The sequence below is a fragment of the Pogona vitticeps genome, chromosome 2 (genome assembly GCF_051106095.1).
Source record: "Pogona vitticeps strain Pit_001003342236 chromosome 2, PviZW2.1, whole genome shotgun sequence".
NCBI classification, from domain to species: Eukaryota; Metazoa; Chordata; class Lepidosauria; order Squamata; family Agamidae; genus Pogona; species Pogona vitticeps.
The window spans coordinates 46,720,093-46,740,322 of record NC_135784.1 but is presented as its reverse complement, the minus strand read 5'-3'; the positions used below and the strand labels follow the sequence as shown (position 1 = coordinate 46,740,322).

General features: G+C 41.6%; 1 protein-coding gene across 1 annotated transcript; it reads left to right on the top strand.

The window, feature by feature from the left end:
* The first annotated feature begins 2,346 nt into the window (after window positions 1-2,346).
* On the top strand, window positions 2,347-14,148 carry PROK2 (prokineticin 2). Its single transcript, XM_020791075.3, has 3 exons — window positions 2,347-2,930; window positions 8,692-8,817; window positions 11,139-14,148. Exons 1-3 carry the CDS (start codon window positions 2,859-2,861, stop codon window positions 11,262-11,264), a joined length of 324 nt encoding a protein of 107 aa, XP_020646734.1. The 5' UTR covers window positions 2,347-2,858; the 3' UTR covers window positions 11,265-14,148.
* The last annotated feature ends 6,082 nt before the right edge of the window (window positions 14,149-20,230 follow it).

Genomic DNA, 20,230 nt, shown 5'->3' with positions numbered 1-20,230 from the left:
CTTTGCAAGTAGATGTTATTCTGATATTATTTTGACTTCATCCAGCTTGATGAAGTCTAAAGTCTATCAGTCCATGTATTTCCCTTGGTGTTGCCAAGATGCCTAGGTCAATCCCCAAGTTTTCCTCCCTGTAGGCATCCCACAGCATCACAGAAAAGATAAGACTGAAACAAGCTGGAGCAAAACCACATCTCCGTTTCACATCATTTGGAACATTTAAAGAGCAGTTTTCCAGTACAACCCCCCCCCCCCAATGAGTTTCAATAGCTAAAGAGAACTATAGATACTGTGGTTCGCACAGTATGTTTGTCACCCAAACAGATGTTTGGTGCTTCAAAACCAGCCTCCTCCCTTGGCTGCCCACTCAAGAGGCAGCACCCAGAGGAGGCGGGGCAGGGAAGCCAGGCAGCTGCCTCTGAGTGGGGAACTGTCAGAGAAGGTAGGACTTTGAAGTGCTTAATAAAGATAACGTTAAGCCAATAAACGAATTGGCGCAAACCACCAAAGCCCATCTCTTGTTAGAACCAAAGTGTCCTGAATCCTAATCTATCACTCTGTATGCTGCATCACGCTGGCAACTCATTTATAATTTAGGTAAAGGTAAAGGTTCCCCTTTACAATTTTTGTCCAGTTGTGTTCAACTCTAGGGGGCGGTGCTCATCCCCGTTTCCAAGCCATAGAGCCAGCGTTTTGTCCGAAGACAATCTTCCGTGTTCACATGGCCAGTGCGACTTAGACACGGAACTCTGTTACCTTCCCACCGAGGTGGTCCCTATTTATCTACTCGTATTTGCATGCTTTCGAACCGCTAGGTTGGAGGGAGCTGGGACAAAGCAATGGGAGCTCACTCCATTGCGTGGATTCGATCTTACGACTGCTTGGTCTTCTGATCCTGCAGCACAGGCTTCTGCAGTTTAGCATGCAGCACCACCACGTCCCTCCATTTATAACTTAGGAGTCCAAACAAACATTTATATGTTTGCAAGAGAAGGGAAAGAAGAAACAACAACCCCGAAACGGCCACTTTCAAGCAAGCCGTGTCATGAGGGATTAGCAATATACTGTACAAACAAAGTTCAGTTCTGCTTCAAGTTGCCAGGAACGAAATGCTGGAGACCTATAGCAGGCCTTTTGCACCAATTTTCCCGGGGGATTAAATCTTTACTGAAATATGGATATAAACCACTAATGGCCATTTTCATTTTGAAGGCCGAATTCTAGATCAGCATTAACTGCCATGCTCCCTCTTGGCTGTAGCTGAAGAAATTCAGTTAGAGGAAGTGCAAAGATACTTGAATGGGAACTGCATAGTGTCCCTTTATAAAAGTCTGTCTTTCTGTCTGAACGGCTTAAACAGTTGATATTAAAAAGCAACAAAGTGGAGCACTTGTTCCATATATTTTAAAGCTTTTTTTCTTTGATGCGATATGTGATTTGATATGTCAACCTTCCTTGAGTTTAGTTCTAGTCTTTTGGGTTGATAAAAATCCACAGAAAACAGTATGTTTTGCTATTATCTTGAAGTTATTTTTCTGGGCCACAATCTAGTCAGACCTAAGTACAGTACTTTTTAGTAGCTTTTGATTTAGGTGACAGAGTTAAGGATGTGTTTAATTCTTTTTTTAATCAATGATAATGAAAAGCATTAAGCATTGACTATATTGTGCCTGTTAGTTACAGTCCACTAAAAGTTCAACATCAAAGAAAGAAAATATAAATTGGCATTAGTTACACACAGGGTATGAAGTCTAAAATCATTAGACTTCCAAGATAATGTGGAAAAGATGGGCTAATTGCGGCAGAGGTTCTTTCACCTTCCAGAGCAGGAAAATTAGTTTACATCTTTTGTGATAAGTCTTCAGAACATCAAGGTGGGATTCCTTTTTAACGTTTCATTTCTTTAAGGAAAGGGTGGTCTTTCAGCACTAGCATGCTTTCTCTATCTCCCCCCACCCCAGCAACTGTGGGGATTGGAGGGGATTTGGATCTGCAGACAAGATATTACTGCTGCATAAGGTTATTTTTCAGTATCTTTCTCCTCCACCTGACTCTGTGAGTATACCTATGTAAGTACATTGTCCTTATCTTGGACAGCTCAGTGATTTCGGGTTAGCAGTCCGATTCCCCGCTTTGCCTCCTTGACAGGGGCCGCAGGCAAAGAGTTAAGGGCCCGTTCCAGCTCTGCAGTGCTAAGATGATGTTGTGGGTGATGATTTCTTCAGTATTTCAACGTGACTATTCTGAACGGTGTTTCGATCGTCTTCTTCAGGTATCGTGATGTGTCAAGGTCTGGAAATGCTTGCGTTCTTTGCCCGTATCTTTCCACAGTGGAAGATGGAAGATGGCGAGACTTTCATTCCCGGACGACTCTCTGAAGGGAAATGTTATTTTGTTTATTTTTTGGAGTCCCTTCTCCTTCTCCTTTTATACGTTCACATGTTCTTCTCCCAACAAGAAAAGCCAAAGCAAGCGTTCGTGTCTGTCCGCCGTCGTGCAGGGCGAGTGGAGTGCGGGGCCGCCGCTGGACGTCCACCGGCAATGAATGGCCTTCCCGGTGCGAAGAAGCGGTGGGCGTGTCGATGCCTCCCCAGGGCCTCCCCCGAGCGTGTCTTCGGTCCCTTCACCCCCCGACGGCCGCGTTGCCGAGGTAGCTGGCTGGGTGACTCATCCGGCCTCTGAATGGCAGGTCTGGGCTTTATAACGGCGGGAGCGGCCTCAGCTCGACTTCTGCTGCTCCTCCTCACGGTGGCGGCGGCGGCGGCGGCGGCGACTGCCCTGAGGGAGACCCCCCGGACTTGAGGCTCGCTTACCGCCCGGGCAAGCCGCAGAGGGAGCCCCGGGGACCGAAAGCGGGAGCCATGCGGAGCCTGCGCTGCGCTCCCCTCCTCTTCCTCCTGCTGTCGGCGGGAGACGCTGCGGTCATCACCGGGGTGAGAGAGGCCACCTCGCCGGGCACGGGAAGCTCCCTTCGCCGGCATGGCAGCACTCCCACGTCCACAGGGACGAAAAACCTGCGTGTCCGTCCGTGTGCATGTGTGTGTGCATGTGTGTGTGTGTTCGCGCGTCTGTTCCGTCCGTGCCTTTGAGTCTGACGGCTATTTTGGCGGGAAACTCAGGAAGGGCTGCAAGCGCCGGCCGGTGTGTCGAGGCAGGTTGGCTTGGCGGGTGGCGCGCTTGGAGGGCAACCCGGAGCCAGCGCCGGGAGCAGGGAAGGGGCAGCTCCTGGGAGCGGCAGGGAACGGCGACGCGGGCGCCCCTTCCTCTTCTTGCGCGTGTGCGGGGAAGGGGGGCGCGCTATGGGGAGGGGACATCCCGTTGGCAAGGTGGGTTCCTATAGAAAGAAGACCGGGGAAGGGGGGCCAGAGCTCCGGCTCTGTTTCCTGGCATCCCCGGTGTCCCTGTTGGGCGAAGGGGTTGTGGCTTGTTTTAGGAGTTTCCCTCGGGAGAGGGGGCGGAAATCACTCAATGACGCCGTTTTTAGGAATGGGGGGTGGTGGATCCGGCTGGGAGAGGTGGGAGCGCCCGAACCGACCCCAATTCTTGTGGGCGTCTGTGGGATAACAAAAGAGGCGGGAAGTGGCACAGAAAACGCTGTGGGAGACGACCGGTGACCCACCCACCCCCACCGCACCCCTGGAGGTTTGGGGTACTTTACAGACCCGGGAATCATTTGCAAAGGACGGGGAGAGAACAAGAGGGGAAGGCAAGTGGAGAGTTTTCTGGCCGCGGGAAGCATGCAAAGGGCCCGCATCCCCTTAGTTACTGAGACACCGTAATGTTCTCTTTCTAGGGGGTGCTTCCATATTTTTAGAGAGGGGGCAGAAAGGGCGGCTCCCTTCTGCCTGTCCCGGAGTGAGTTTGGAATTACCTGCCTCGGCGCTGCCCTCACCTTTCAGTGGCTGCGGAGTCAGAGGTTGGGAGTTCGATTCCCCCCCACCCACCAAGCCTCCTTGACAGGAGCTGGACTCGATGATCCAGAGGGTCCCTTCCAGCACTGCAGTTCTAAGAATACTATTATTAAATTCACTTTCCCCCCCCCCCCGCGCGCGATTTGGACGCTGAAGTGCTGGAAGTTCAAACCAAGCTGGGCTTCGCGCTGCAGTCCCGCTGGCTTTATAGTAGGGAGCAGGGAATGAGCACACATGGGCACCACTGAGAGTCTGAGCAGACATGGCAGAAGTGCAGTGTTAATATCCTGGTCTAATAGCCTAAACGTGGAAATTTTCTTTCTAAGGCTAACCATCTCTTCGACACCCCCTCGAGGGCAATGTTCACTGAGCTCTCTGAGAGATTCTGTCATGGGGGAATCCCTTCCCCTTAGTTTAGGACACAGAGGTGTAAAATGGTTTGCAGCTCTTTCCTTGTTGCCCTGCAGATAAACTTTTAGCTAACCGCTTCTGTGCGCAAACGGGGGGTGGGGGGGGGAGCAACCACTTGAACTTCAGTTTGAAATGTTTTGAATTTTAAAATTTAGATATTTTCATCATGCATTTGTCAATGCATGCAGAAACAAACAAACAAAAAACCCTACAATTATTTGCACTGGTCTCCTTGAAAAAGACAGCCTACAATCTTTTAGCTTTTTAACTATTCCCTGATCCTTCCTCTACTAAAAATTCTGCCATTAAATAAGCAATAATTTGAGAGTAATTTAAAATATCTTCAGATATATTTTAAGAATTTATGTATTGAACTTTTATATTGCCCATATTAACCACCTTTTCACCTTTGTCTTTTGTTCATTTTATATTCTATTGTGCTTTTGATCATGAATCCTCAGACATGTTTCCCATTACCACCACACTGGTATTTATTTCCATTGTTCAGTAAGAAGGAGATCATTTTTAAGGTCAATCTAGTAATAGGAAGGAAGGAAGGAAGGAAGGAAGGAAGGAAGGAAGGAAGGAAGGAAGGAAGGAAGGAAGGAAGGAAGGAAGGAAGGAAGGAAGGAAGATACAGGAATGGGTCAGAGGAGGATGTACACGACATTTAGTGCCTCAGAAACATACTGGGCAGAGTTTATTTATTTACCATTCCATTTTCATACTGCCAATTAGTGGAAAGCACTGCTCTGGGCAGAAAACAAACAAAGTAAGCACAAATTATATAGCAATAAAAGTAAATAATAAACAAAAAAAGATAAGAGCAAACAGGTCAACAAAACAGAATAAAAACAACAAGCCAAGAACAGACAGGCAGGACAGTGTTGGCAGATATATGAAACGATGCCCATAAAAACTTCTTTTAAAAGTCCCATTTTAAGTAGCCTCTTTAGGGAATCAAGTACGACTGTAGTACAACCTATTCAGATTCTTTCCCACCATCCTCTACTGCTTGACTAGCAACTGCAGGCAAGCTCAGTAAGAACAAAGGATTCCATGATCATTTCACATGTGGTTCTTCCACTCAGTATGATTTCTATGTTGCTGTATCACTATAAGAGAGTCTCTGAAATCTACTGTATCTAACACATGAATGAGTGCCACCAGCAACATTAAAGAAATAATAGAATAACAACACAATAATACAGGGTAGAGGGGAATACCCGTTTAATTTAATATATAGGGAGAAATGTTAAGTACACATTTTAAACTGCATTATTCAGCAGAAGCATCTGCTGCATAAATAAAGCTAGACAGAATATATGTGCTGATTTCCAAATAAAACATTGCAGCTGAGTGTTTATTAGATCAGGCTATAGTTTAAACTAAAAAAATAACTACTATCAGTAGTATTTGGTGATTTTAAATTGTACAGTATGTGTGTTTTGTTTTTTTAATGGTGAAATCATTGATTGAATCCCTCTTTCTGCAGAGGAGCTTGGAAACCAACCACACTATTAAATGCATTCACTGCACTGCTGTTTCAAGTCTTTAAAACTGTAATAGTGAGAAGGGGGAGGTTATTTAGCATGCAGGAAGAGGAGAGACCTCCCCCTTGTCTCAGAACTCTGATGCTAACAAAACTGCCTCCTTGTTTGGCACCAATGGGTCCTTTCATCTCTTCTTAACTGAAGGAGAGGGTGGAAATCTGTCGCCTTCTCAGCTGGTTAGAAAAGATTTTCATCCCTAATCTTGTAAAAACTTCCATCATGTAAAATTACTTGGTGATATAGGATCTGTACTATGGTTGCTAGGAGAGGACAGAAGCAAGAACAGCTGGGATATGACTGCACCCCCTCTGTGCCATAATATTTTGAAGGGCTATTTTGGACTTAATGAAACCGTGAAGCAAAGGTACAGTGCATACAATGGAAAAACATACACCTTTTGAAAATAGAAAAAAAGGGGGAGAGCTGGGAGTTAGCAAAGATAACTTGGTTTCTATCACTAGAAACCAAGGTCAAAACCTTTATTTATTTATTTATTTATTTATTTATTTATTTATTTATTTATTTATTTATTTATTTAAACTTATTTTATTTAAACTTATTTTATTTATTTAACTTATATGCCGCCCACTCTACCCAAAGATCTCTGGGCGGCTTACAACAATTAAAATTCAATTAAAATACAATAAAAGATAAAATGATTAAAATACAATTAAGATAGATACTTTACAAATTGCCATCGGGACCCCCAGGGGCAGAAAATCAGCTCATTTGAAATGTGGTGTCGGAGGACAACCATACAGATATGAAAAACAGCAAGAAAATCAGAAAAGTGTGTGCTCATTCAAGTCAAGCCTGAACTCTCACTACAGCAAAAATGAGTAAACAGGCTTTCCTAGCATGTACATACAATGAGAATACAGAACTGACAAGAAAAAACATTGCTGGGGAAAGTGGAAGGAAAGACTGTAGGTAAAAAGCCAAATATGAGACAGATTGTTTCCGCAAAGGAAATCATAGCTGTAAGATTGCAGACCTGAGCAGAACTTGCTGGAAAAAACAATATCACTAGGAGGAGTGTGCCATAGGAAGAGAGAACAACCTAAAGAGTTGTTGTGGTTTGCAAGATTTGAGCAGATCTGTTAATGACATTTTGGAGGTTTCAGAAGTGACTTGAGGGCACATAACATATTTGGATGTTTTTTTCCTTAATTGCCAGCCAACTGTACAATGAATGATAGGTGGAATGGTTGAAACTCTGACAGGATATAGAAACCAAAGCTCTGCTAACCTCAAGTAAGACCGTCCCCAGCCACAAAGCATAACACAGTACGTAATTTCATAGCTTAAAATGAGTGGGCTTCTGAAAATTTGTTCTCTGTTCTTTTTTACAACCTGATACAGAATCCCTTTGCCAGCCTCCAATGCCTGTTTACTGTAGCTGGGAAGGAATTAAAAAATTCTCCTCCTGAGAATCTGCTCATTGAGTCTTACAAGTCTGTTTATTTATGATGTTGTTATTCAGCAGAATCTTATAGTGGGCAGCAATAAATATAATGAAGCCCCCAAATAATATGACAACACAATTCCCCGTATATCTGCCCATAACTTCTGTGGGACTTTCTCCCCATTATGTGTCTATAGAGTTGAAACTAAATTTGTAGATTTTACCAAGGCATTTGCACAACATGGCCAGCCTCCCTCCCATTCCATAGCTCTGCCAGTGCAGTGAGAGTAATGTCACTGACAGTGGCAGTTTGCTGCTAATTCAGGAGTTCCTGCTTTGATCTGGAGTTGCTTACAATTTAATCTCTTTGCACACAAGTTGTGTATAACCCAAACTCAAAGCAGAAATTCTTGAATTAGTGGCAATCTGCTGGTGGTGGTGGCATTATTGCCATTACACTGGAAGGGCTGTGGATTCAAATGCTAGCCAGTGTATTGAAAAATGACTTTCTCATTCACCTCGTTCACATCACCACTCCTCAGGTGACTCTCATTATCACTGTTTTCAAAATGTACTTTTTCCTCACTGTACATTTTGGTTTAAGATGTATTTTAAGTCTTTAATTACTATGCAGTGAAACAATATGTAGTCATTTGTCATATTTGTCATTCTAGAGAGCTATGACAGCTGTAAAGTAAACATGCACTTTTTAAAAAAGGCTCTCTATTAGAAAACCATAAGTCGAACAGGCTGAGAAAGGTTTTTGTCCCTCCCCCCTTTCCCCCTTACCCCTTGGAGACCTATTGTACCACTGCCTGTGTAAGAGATCTTTTGTGGCAAATAGTTGGCTTGTTATCATCTCATAAAACTAAAAAAATTCTAAATACTGTAATTTGGTTAATGTCAGCAATGTACCCTACCTTACACCAAGACTCACCTCATGCAAATGCCATCTGCTATACTTTTTTATGATTTAAAAGCTAATCTGAAAACTATCACCATAGATATTTCACTAGAAATAGTCACTGACCCATATCCTTATTCTGTTTGGTCTTAATAGAAATAAAATAATAGAACACATCATAACCCCTCCATTTATTCCAATAGGATACATGTGACTCAAAAAAGGAGTTCAGCGCTGATAAAATAAATAGCAAAATATTAAATAATAAAAAGCTTGCCCAACAAACCTAAACTGCTGTGTTTAGGAATTTTGTATTTAAAGGGCAAATAGGTTTATGGCTGCTCAGATATTTTACTCCAAATGTGCAGTTTCCTTGCATGAGCAAAGCTTCTTCTGTAAAATAGATACGTAAATAAGGATAATGCAGGCTTTTGGTTGTATGAGAAGGTAATCAAACAGCCTTCATAACTTGCTATATCTAATGTTGTACTATCTTCTGTTATATTTAAGGCTTGTGAGAGAGATCTGCAGTGTGGTGGAGGGATGTGCTGTGCAGTTAGTCTCTGGATTCGGAGTCTTCGAATGTGCACTCCAATGGGCCACTTGGGTGAAGACTGTCATCCCTTGAGTCATAAAGTGAGTGCGTTATTCTGGTACCTTGTACAATAGTGTAACTGACGGGGTAGAAGGAAATACGAATATATTTTCTTGCAAGTCAAACCGCATAAACTATTATCCATTGCAAAAGTGCAGGAACATATACGTTGCCCAGGAAGTTATCTTTTTATGGAAATAACGTCATAAGGACATACGCAAGTAAATTTATTACTGTCAGTATTATTCCATTAAAAATCTAAAGTTTAAAAAGGTTTATTTCTTTCTTTTGCAGTACAGAAGATATCAGTATTTTGCATATAATGCTTGCTTTTGTCTTACATAATCTTGGTTTTGATTTGTTGAGTATTTTTTTTACCCTATGGGCAAATTGTTAAGATATTCAAAGCTCCTCATTTTGTCCATCCAGGAAGAGAAGACAGACTGCTCCTTTTTAACTATATATGTGCAAAATCAAATTTGAAGTTCCACACTGCTTAAATACTAGAGGTTTTGTTATAAACTTGATGATCTTTATTTTCTTACTGTCCCTATTACCACACTCTGAACTATGATTTCAGTCTGTTAACACTGTGTCCTGTAAACATGGGTGAAGCTTCCTTTTCAAATACCTAAAGGTACACAAAATAACAAAAATGGATTTTCCATAGGATGGCAGCAGTTCAATCAGCAATTTCTTTTCTTGGATCCAGACTATGTTTGTTGTAATTAACTTCTGCTGAAATCAGTGAGACCGATTGAATCACTGATTGCAATGGGGTCTGCATTTAACTAACTTGCTTTTGATCCAAGAGCCAGCATAGCATAGTGAACAGAGTGTTGGACTAGTTTTCAGGAGACCAAGGTTCAAAACCCTGCTTGGCACTGAAATTCACGGGGGGGGGGGGTGTGTGCAACGGGAAACCACTCCTAAAACACCTCACATGCCTTGGAAACTCTGTTAGCTTTGCAAGTTGGAAACAACTTGACAGCCTATAAAAATAACAGGACAACAAAGGAGCACAGCATCTCGTAAGAGATAACTAAGCCAATTAAAATAACTTATGAACTTCTTTATATACCTTAAGCACCACATTGTGGACCTTCCAAGATTATCTGCCAAACAAACTTTGAGTTCCCTTGAAAATTCATGAAGAAAAGAGTAGTTTCTGGCCCCCTCCCTTCACACAACTAAAGTAATTTTACAGTTAGCTCAGTAACAGGGAACAAACTGATCTGGCCTTGAAGTTTGCCCAGAAGATAAACTGCAGATCGTACTCCCATTCCTCTGAATCTGCCCTCACCTTCTACCTACCAAAAGTTGTTCCCAGGCACTGACAGAAAGCCTGAATTTGTCCAGAGAGGTGCACAACCCATTTTCTTCAATTTCTCATGTTTTTTTACGTCTACAAGAGTATTCTACATAGAAACATATTTAAACATTTCACAAATAAAATATTTTGAGATGTTCTATAAAGATATGTTGGAGATATCTCTATACATATAGTTTGGGGGGGCGCTCTATGTATATCTGTGCATTTATTTATTTGATGCCCCATGTATCATGAGGAGCATTGGCTCTATAGGGTAGAACTCCAACTAATAGATTCAAACTACAAGAAGGGAGATCATGACTAAACATTAGGAAGAATGTTCTTACTAAGAAGTATTCAGCAACAAAACAGAAGACAGATTTGCCTTTATGGTAGGTTTTTAAAGAGTTTTGATGGCCACCTGTTAGGGATGCATTGGCTTTGAAGTCCTGCATTGGCAGGGGATTAGATTACTCTTAAGATGCACTCCAACTGTATGGTTCTGTGATAACAAGGTTTTAAGACCTTTAATAAGAGTTCAATTCCCCATTGTGCCTCCTTGACAGGGGCTGAGCCCGATGATCCGTAGGGTCCTTTCCAGCTCTGCAGTTCTAAGATGATGATTATGATAACACAGGAGAAGGCCCAGGATCTGGAGCTCCCTCCATGGGAAACCAGGCTGGTCCCTCCCTACTATTCCTCAGCCAGCAGCTAAAGATCTTTCTTCTCAGGCAGGTTTTTAATATGAAAACTGCACCTGAAGAAGGAATTTTTAAGGGGAGAGATGTATTATCATCTTTTTAAATGTATTTTTTAAATTGTTTTAAAGGGCAGCAAATATTTGATTGGATTCTGGGCACCAAATATTTAATGTTTAAATATATAATACAGGAAAAGATGTACTGGATCTGTAAAGGAGATTGAGGATGTTGTTCAGATTCCTCATGAATCAGTGTGATAACAATGTTGATTACTATAGGAACTGGCGCTCCCTGTTGTGGAATGTTTTGCTTGTCTCCATGTCTTTCATCTTTACATATTTCTTTCCAGATCCCATTTCATGGAAGGAGACTACATCACACTTGTCCTTGTGTGCCTAACCTGGCTTGTATTCAGATATCTCCTAGCAAATACAAATGTTTGCCAGACTTCAATGCTGAAGATGCCTTCTTCTAGCGGAAGCATGATGAAGGATTCTGTGCCATTATTTATTTTTACTACTAGGGACCCTGTCTCTTAATTATGATGGAAGCTGTTTGCCAGAAGGAATTGTCTAACATACTTTCTCTCCTTGTCAACATTGTTTAATCAAGATACTGTATCATAGTTTATTTTTTAATAGTATAATGGTTCCAGTTAGATAATTATGAAGCATTCTGCACATTTTACCAGTGCAAGAAAAGTTCAGCTGTACAAGTTGTGATGGGTTAGACTGAAAACAGGCTATCAGCCATATAATACACCTCATTAGGCAATGCATAAACCTCCTGATTTTGCTAATTGCAAAAACAGGCAGTATCTGGAAACTGTTAGGCCTTACTTCATATTAAGTGGATTATATTTGGCTTAACGGGTTACAAACTGTGAAGGCAGTTTTAAGGGGATATTATGATTAACTCCTCTCTCCTAAAATATGGTCACATGTATACTCCTGCAAATCATTTAGAACACTAGACATTAAGAAGTGTCAAATTAGTTTGTATAAACTGGACCAAGATTTTTATGGATCTACTAAGCTAGACTGAGAATATTTTGTACTGCAATTATAGTTATATTCTTTAAATAAGGGATGGAACCTTCAGACTAGCAGCAAAATTTGATCTGCTCAGCTGGTCAGTCCAGTTGTGAAATCTCAGGATAAATGTCCTCCTGAAGCTCCATCTCTTTCCAAATGAGAATTGGCAGGAGACCCACTGAGCTATAGCTGAATATGATTTGCTCCTCCCTTTCCTCCACTACAGCTCAGTGAATCTCCTGCCTTTTCTCATTTGGGAAGAGACAGAGTTTCAGGAGGACATTTATCATTAGATCCCACAGCCAGATTGACCAGCCAAGTAGATCAAATGTTGCTAACAGTCTAAAGCAGGGGTCTTCAAACTACGGCCCGTGGGCCACATCTGGCCCGCATTGCTGTTTTGTCTGGCCAGTTCCCTTCAGCCCATGTGTGCATGCTGGCGGGGGGGGTGCGGCTGGGCACACGTACGCATGTGTGTGCGCACACATTCCTGTTCCTTCGGCCCTCAAAAACTTTGAAAATATCCGGTGTGGCGCTCACTATAAAACATTTGGAGACCCGTGGTCTAGAGGTTCCATCGCTTATTTATAGAATCTAACAATTAGGCAATGGTGAAATCCTGTTAGCAGAGCTGCGTGTTGTAAATGCTCTTGATGTCATCAACAGGCAATGTTAATATTAAATTAATTAAATTTAATGTTTCCTATCCAACCCCTTTTGGGTTCCAAGGCACCCTATAGATCTCTTTCAATCTGGGAAGCCTTTGGGAGCCTTGGGGGCAGTGGGGAGAGAGACTTTTATAACTGAAAATTGCAGCTGTCAATCCCACAGCAAGAATTAGGAACTATGTTGACCATTTTTAAGTATTAAAGACTATCCCCACCCCCACGACGGGGAGGGTAGGAACTTTAAATTAAATTAAAGATTAACTCTCCCTGCTGATAACATCATCAGAATTTACAACACAGTTCAGAGTAGGTCTTTGGTCTAGATAGGTGGGATATGTCTAATAAATAAATAAAATAAAGTTCAGTCAACAGGATTTGAGACTGTGATATATAAAAGGAGAAAAGAATGTTCTGAGTTTCACCTGGCAGATGTTAGCTACTTGTCTGAAATTAAATGTTTGAAGAGGACTTTATATGTTTGTAAAAATCAGATAGTCTTTTGAGTTGAAGTACCTGATTTGTTATGTAAATATATTAATATTGCTATGCAAAAAACCTGTATGAGAATAATAGTATTATATATCGTTTAAGATTATGTTAGGGTCTATAGTCTTTGTGTTTCAGTTCATGACAGTTACTACCAACACTGAAGTAAGAGAAACCTAATTACAGCTCACAACAAAAATAAGCACTGCTGAAAATATCTAAAAACACTAACAAATTTGTCAAAGGCAACTTCTATAGAGTTTAAGATGTTTTTTGATATTCCAAGGTTCATTAAACCCCACATATAAAAGAAACAAAAGAATAACCCTATATATAGTATATTTAAAGCAAATCCCATTGAATACAATTGGGCTTACTATAAACTGTATATAGGATTGCACCTTATGGAGCTTTGTTCCATTCAGCTATCATTTCTCTTTTCCTCTTTTCCTCTATGTACTGCTTATTGTTAAAGCATATGTGTATTATTTAAATGAATAAAGCTTTTACTATATCATACATATTAATGTTAATGTTTTTAAAGTTTTGATATTGTTGTACGCCGCTCAGAGACCACGGGTAATGGCGCGGCTTTAAAATCTTGTAAATAAATAAATGCACAAGTTGCCTTGCAGAAACACCTGACCAAGGTTGTTTGATTAATCAAATGTGATAAATCCCCTGTGTCAATAACAGTTTTTATATGGAAATGAATAGTGCAAACTGTATGCACACAAGACAGGGGCAGCCATTTACCTATCTATATCTTAGTACTGGGCTATTATGAAGGAGTTTAAACTCTTTTTTAGCCAGGGTTACTAAGGGACCCATTTATACAATAAGCATAATTAAATGGAAGAAAATTTATTTGACTACAGTATATGATTTTTAGACTGCTGGCAGACAATTATAAGTTTGAATATTTCCAATTTTTATAAAAATACCTCCTACCTATTGAAAAGGAACATGCTGGAGGAGAGGCTGGGCTGAATCTTGGATGCTGATGTCTAAACTTACATTATCTCATTTCTGCCAGTCTTGAAACAGAGTCAGTTGCCAAGTGGCTTTGTTATAGCACATCAGGTATAGCTGTTTGATGTCCCTTGAATAACTATATAGATTAGCCTGCTGCTTAAAGAAATGTGTTCCCTAAATAAAAACATTTATTATATCTTTGTTTAGTAGTCTTTTAACTATCTTCACCTACAATGTATTGACTTAACGAAATAATGTAGTACATCCAGCAGAGTAATTCTTCAACTTGCAAAATGTAGCATTTCTAATATCATGTGAAGAGACACAGAAACATCAGTTTACAATAAACATTGTCATGTGGAGTATCAATACATTGGTTTTGGATTCACACAGCTACAAAAAAGAGTGTTTAGGCATGTTACATTTTATAGATCCTATTTTCTTCAAACTAAAATTACCTTTCATTAAATCAAAAGCTTTGTGGAATTCTAATCAAACCTTTAGCACATTATAGAAACAATAGTTTGCAGTGAGATTAGCAGATGCACTCACAAAGTATACTGCATGGTACATGTATGTAAGCATAGGAAGAAAAAGACAGGTTACTTACCTGTAACCATGGTTCTTCAAGCGGACCTCTGTGAATTCACACAAAAGGGTTGCAGTTTCACCGCATGCTCCACCCGCCTCAGCTCCCAGTTCCATTTATCCGCCACCATAACCTGAGTTTAAGCTAGATATGTTCAGTGACGGATAGTGGGGAGGCCTGGCGGGATGTGTGAATTCACAGAGGTCCACTCAAAGAAACATGGTTACAGGTAAGTAACCTATCTTTCTTCAGCGTGGCCTCTGTGAATGCACACAAAAGGGTGACTAGCATGCCCACATACCGGAAGGAGGGCCGTCACTGAAGGATGGATGTCAGCACAGCTCTCCCGAAGCCTGTCTCTCTTTTAGCCCTCAGGTCTAGTCTGTAGTGGGTTACGAAGGTTGAGATGTTAGACCAAGTAGCTGTCCTGCAGATGTCAGGAATGTCAATGCCACATAGCAGGGCTGTAGAGGCAGCCATAGCTTCTCCTGTCTCACTTTCTACCTTGCTCCAGTACTTACGTCACCTTTTTGACCTTGGTCTTTCTCTGTCGACCCTTAAGGTTTATATTGCTGCAATTGTATCTTTTCAACCCAGGGACTCGAGTTCAGCATGCCTTTTCTCTCATCCTACACTCGAGGCGTTCCTTAAAGGCCTCACTAATCTTAAGCCACCCACTAAGTCACCTACACCTCAGTGGTCTCTTCATGTGGTTCTGCATGCACTGACTCATCCGCCTTTTGAACCTATGGTGACATGTGATCTGCGGTTACTATCCTTTAAGACCTTATTCCTCGTGGCCATCACATCTGCACGAAGAGCAAGTGAACTTGCAGCTCTTCGATCAGATCAACCGTATTTGCAATTTTTTAGAGACAAGGTGATGCTACACCTAGATTTGTCCTTCTTGCCCAAGGTGGTCACTGACTTTCATTTAAATCAACCACTGCTATTACCTACTCTTTTTCTCAGATCCGAAGACTGACACTGAGCGCATGCTTCACACCCTTGATGTGCGAAGAGCCTTAGCGTTTTATGTTTCCCGTACCAAAGACTTCTGTGCTTCTCCTAGACTGTTTTTATGCTTTTATGGCTGTAAAAAAGGCTCTGCAGCTTCGTCATCAACCCTCTCCAGATGGCTTGTCTCGACTATCTCATTGGCGTATGCGCTACAGCACAGGACTCCGCCTGAAGGCCTTAGAGCTCACTCCACCAGAGCTATGGCTGCCTCTACAGCCCTGCTACGTGGCATTGACGTTCCTCCCCACTATCCGTCACTGAACATATCTAGCTTAAACTCAGGTTATGGTGGCGGATAAATGGAACTGGCGGGTGGAGCATGCGCTATTGGGGCAACTTAAACTTTGTTACTTTTCTCTTGAAGGTCTGGAATATTCCGAGAGGTCCAGCGCAGGCGCTGACTTAACCCTTTTGTGTGCATTCACAGAGGCCACAATGAAGAATAAAAGGCTCACATAAGTTTTCCAATTTTGAAACCGTTAACATTTCCATTTGTTTCATCATTCCATGTGGAAATATTTTTTCCTTTGTCATTCCTTCTAAATAGTTCCCTGATATGAAATGATTTGGGGTATTTCAAGTTTAAAATTTTATCATGCAATTTTTTGTAGGCAGGAATAATTTCCTTTTGCAGTTTTCCTTATTTACTTGCTGTCAAACACATTGCCTTGCCAATAGGATTTCAACAGGGTGAAACTGCACCACAGGAAACTGCCCTGTTAATTTCTATACATTTTGTGCCAGCAGTGACAAATATCCATCTGGCGCATCTTTTCATTAGCAATACTTTCATTTGAGAACATCCTTACTAAGCCAGCAGGTATGAGACAATCAAGCTTAGGTATTCGATCATCTTCTTAGCTTGCTTGAAATACAGAAATCTTCATTATAGGGCATGCCCCTAGTGTGCCTCATAAAGTGACACTTTGACTAATTAGCCTTATCTGTATAATGAGACATAGCAAAATACATATGGCCACATTCTAAAGCCTTTTGCTTGCATCAGTGAACATGTGCACGAACATGTATATATACACACACACATTATATGAATACTGTACAGATGGGTGGTTACGGGAAACAATCTCTTGATTTAAACAAGACGTCTCAAGAATTTGATCCTGACAATATGGAACATGTTTTCCTGTAGGAGCTTTTCATTTCAGAAGAACCAGCAGGACATCGAAAAGGACAGAATTTTATAATCATAATGCTATGAATTACAGAGCAGCCTACAGAGCTGTCAGTGTCCTATCTTCAGGAAATTATTTTATTGATAATGCTAACTAAATCTGACAAGAAACATAGGCTTTGCATCAACCAATATGAAGTCGTTCATATTGATGTAGATGAGCTCTTTGGAGGTGTAATCACCTCATACATCCTTTTGAAGAGTAATCTCCATCCCATGGATATTCTGACAGAACTATTATCTTGATGGAACTCAAGTACTATATTATTCTACAGTCATAGCAGCTTTCTGTTCACACTTTCAAAGGAAGCTAGAATAGAAACATTAAAAGGCTGAATTAGGGGTCAGAAACAGGAGACATAAGCTGTCCTCTTAAAACAAGGTGGGCAAGTGTGGGAGGTCCTAGAACTAATTCTTCCTCTCCAAATACAGGGGACCTTGACCAGACTCCTTGGTGCTGTGTTGCCACAGGGGGAATCTCTTTATTTCAAAAAAAAAGGAAATGCTCATTTGAAAAGGATTCTCGCAGTGTGCTGTTAGGAAAAACACTTTATGATAAACATCCCACTTGACATAAGGAAGTTGTTCTGTTTGTTGTCCTCCAGAAATGCGGTGGCATTACTTTTATGGGGCAATATGTGTCACAAGATTGATTTTGGAAGCTGCATGAAATCCACAAGTCACATACGGCTCATCCCATCTCAAGAGGGGTTGATAGGTAGCAGCTGAAGAGAGAGAGAACTGCTGCAACCAAAGCAGGCAGTCCTTGGCTTGATGGATCAACAGTCATACTAATGCACATTTATTTCATTTGCAATCTATAGACAAGGAAGACATAGGAAAAAAAGTAATTTAAGAAAAAGGTAACAGAACATGTGACATGGACCTCTTTTGTAATGGCAAGGTCCTGGCCCATCACTGCCTGCTCTTGTTTGCGACCACCCAGCGGAATTAGCTGCAAACAAGGCACAAATTCAGGCTGCCCTTTGCTATATCAAGTTTGGCATCCTTTTTCCTGCTGGCGACACAGGGACAATACTGTGAAGAAACATGGGACAAATTCCTGGTAGTTTGAATGGTAGTTTGAAACAGAAGCACAATAACCCACATTCATAAGCTGCTGTGTGTGCGTGTGTGTGTGTGTGTGTGTGTGTGTGTGTACGTGTACGTGTGTGCGTTCATGCATGCACACACGCACACGCAAAACCCATCTCTGATTTACTCCTGTTGATGAATTTGCTCAAGTGTTACCTTTTCTCCATCTTTCTTCTACAAGTTCAATGATAGTCAGAAACCGACTGAGTGCTTTGACTGAGTGAACTACTACTCCAATAAATCACTGTTTTCTCTTTATTTCACAAAGTACCACAACTTCAGTATTCAATTGTTGCCCCTTTTCTCCTGGTAGGAAAAGATAATGATTCACACATATATACATGTAAACAAATGATAGTCCATTGAAATGCCAGTTTTTGTGACAGAGAAAAACAGGGGATAACATTCATCTGAGATGATTGCCTAAGCTTTTTTTTAAGCAAGCATTTGTGTGGTAGGCATACTCACAGGCTTTTAACAAAAAAGAAATGTATGATTCATTGATAGTAGGATGTTTGGCATTTTATGTCATCCTTGATTCTTAATCTATTGCCTCATAATGACTAGTTAATTCTGCAATATGTGTGAATACGGTGCCAATTTTTCAAGGAAAAGAAACATTTTGTAATCAAGTTGTGCTGTGCAAATATAACTGAGTTGTGCACAAATAACACATTGTACAAATGAAATACAATATGACAGTTCTGACTGCTGGTTCAAGAATTATGAAGAACAGAATACTTGCACTAAGATGGTCCATTATGGATCTCTTCACAGAATTATTGGACCAACAGTTTGCCTAATTCTAATGAACAACAGGAGATGTTCACAGTGATATAAGTCTGAGGCCATCTGGCAGTGAGCATTTGCTGTTGCCCTGCACCTCAAGGAGCCTCCTCCTTCTCTCATGCTGGTGTTTGCACTAGCAGCACCTTAGCTGGATGGGGATGGGCACAGCAGGACCCATCAAGCATCTCAGGTGCCATGGAGCCATCAGTCCAGAAGCCTTCTCCAGGGCTGAGGTGGCAGTGGCCCCTCTTTATCCACCACAGCCCCTAGCCACCAGGAAGCTGCTCAGAATCTCTTGCCAGGGGTTGTCCTCTCACTCCAAGGCCCGCTTAGCTGCAGCACCAAAGATGGGCTCCAGATTTTCTGTCACTGTGCCCCCAGGTCTCTCCCCCAGATGTCCCAGGCCCAGAAGATCCCGAAGCTTCCTCCCCACCATTCTTCAACCTCAGCAACAGGTTCTCTTCCAGCCCTGCCAGATCCTTCTCATCACCCTTCTCCCAACTCTCTCAGAATTCCATTGTAGCTGCTTCACCCAGACTTTTGAGGGAAGCAGGAGGGCAGACCCATATGTCCCATCTCTAAATTCCATCTGACTTTAATAGTTTTGCAGTATTTTTTTTTTCAGTGCAATTTAGGACTGGACTCTTAGTGGTCACAAAGTCAGTCATACTCCTTCACTGGATTCTCAGTGTGACCTAGTGGACAGAGTAACAAACTAGGACTCTGGAGAACAGGGTTTGAATCCTTACTCAACCATGGAAACTCACTTGGGGTGCAGAACTGGTAAAACCACTCCTTAAATATCTCACTTACCTTAAAATCCCTGTTAGGGTTGCTATAAGCCAGTTCTGACTTGATGGCGCATGAGAACAAAATTGGTTTTTAACTCCCGGATGCGCCACTTTTACTGTATTTTAGCAGGCACACCTAACGTGTGCATTTAAATAGTTTGTCGCTTCTGATTTTAGATGTATGGAAATTGCAGTTTTAACTGTGTGTCTTTACACAGGTTTGTATCTCACTCTGAGGGGTGATTTATATCTAAAAAGGGCCTGGGTATAAATCAAATAAGTAGCAGTAACAATAATACACACATTGGTTTTTAAGGTGCCACCACAATGCTCCTCTGTGTTTCTTCCTGCCTTTCTAAGGGCTGTAGAGCTGCCTGCAAAGAAATAATCCATAGATATAAAACTGTGATGAGTAACTCAGTGACTGAAAAGGATGCCATCTACTGGGCTGGTTGTTCTTTCGTCTGGGAGCACAAGCCCTACATCCTTTTCTTCTTCATTTTTGTCTTCGAGAAGCTTACTTTTGGGAGCTCACTTTCTAGGAAACAGCAACACCAGAGGGCAGTTACTTGGCCATACCAGATCGAGAACTACACCATTTCCCTCACTCCATGCTCTCAGGCACCAGCAGATCATTTGGAGATGCTTACAGGCAACAGTAAAGACGACTGTAACATCACAAGACTATTCATGTTCCCCCTCTAGGTGGAAAAATATATTTTGTCCAATTATAAAGGTCAGCCAGCTGATTCCAACTATATAAATAAGCTTGACTTACTCTGTATTTCAAAGGTATATTAAT

Coding starts and splice junctions, on each gene's coding strand:
- PROK2 (XM_020791075.3), top strand. CDS start 2,859: ATGCGGAGCCTGCGCTGCGCTCCCCTCCTCTTCCTCCTGCTGTCGGCG. Junction 2,931..8,691: donor ACGCTGCGGTCATCACCGGG/GTGAGAGAGGCC, acceptor GTTATATTTAAG/GCTTGTGAGAGAGATCTGCA. Junction 8,818..11,138: donor GTCATCCCTTGAGTCATAAA/GTGAGTGCGTTA, acceptor ATTTCTTTCCAG/ATCCCATTTCATGGAAGGAG.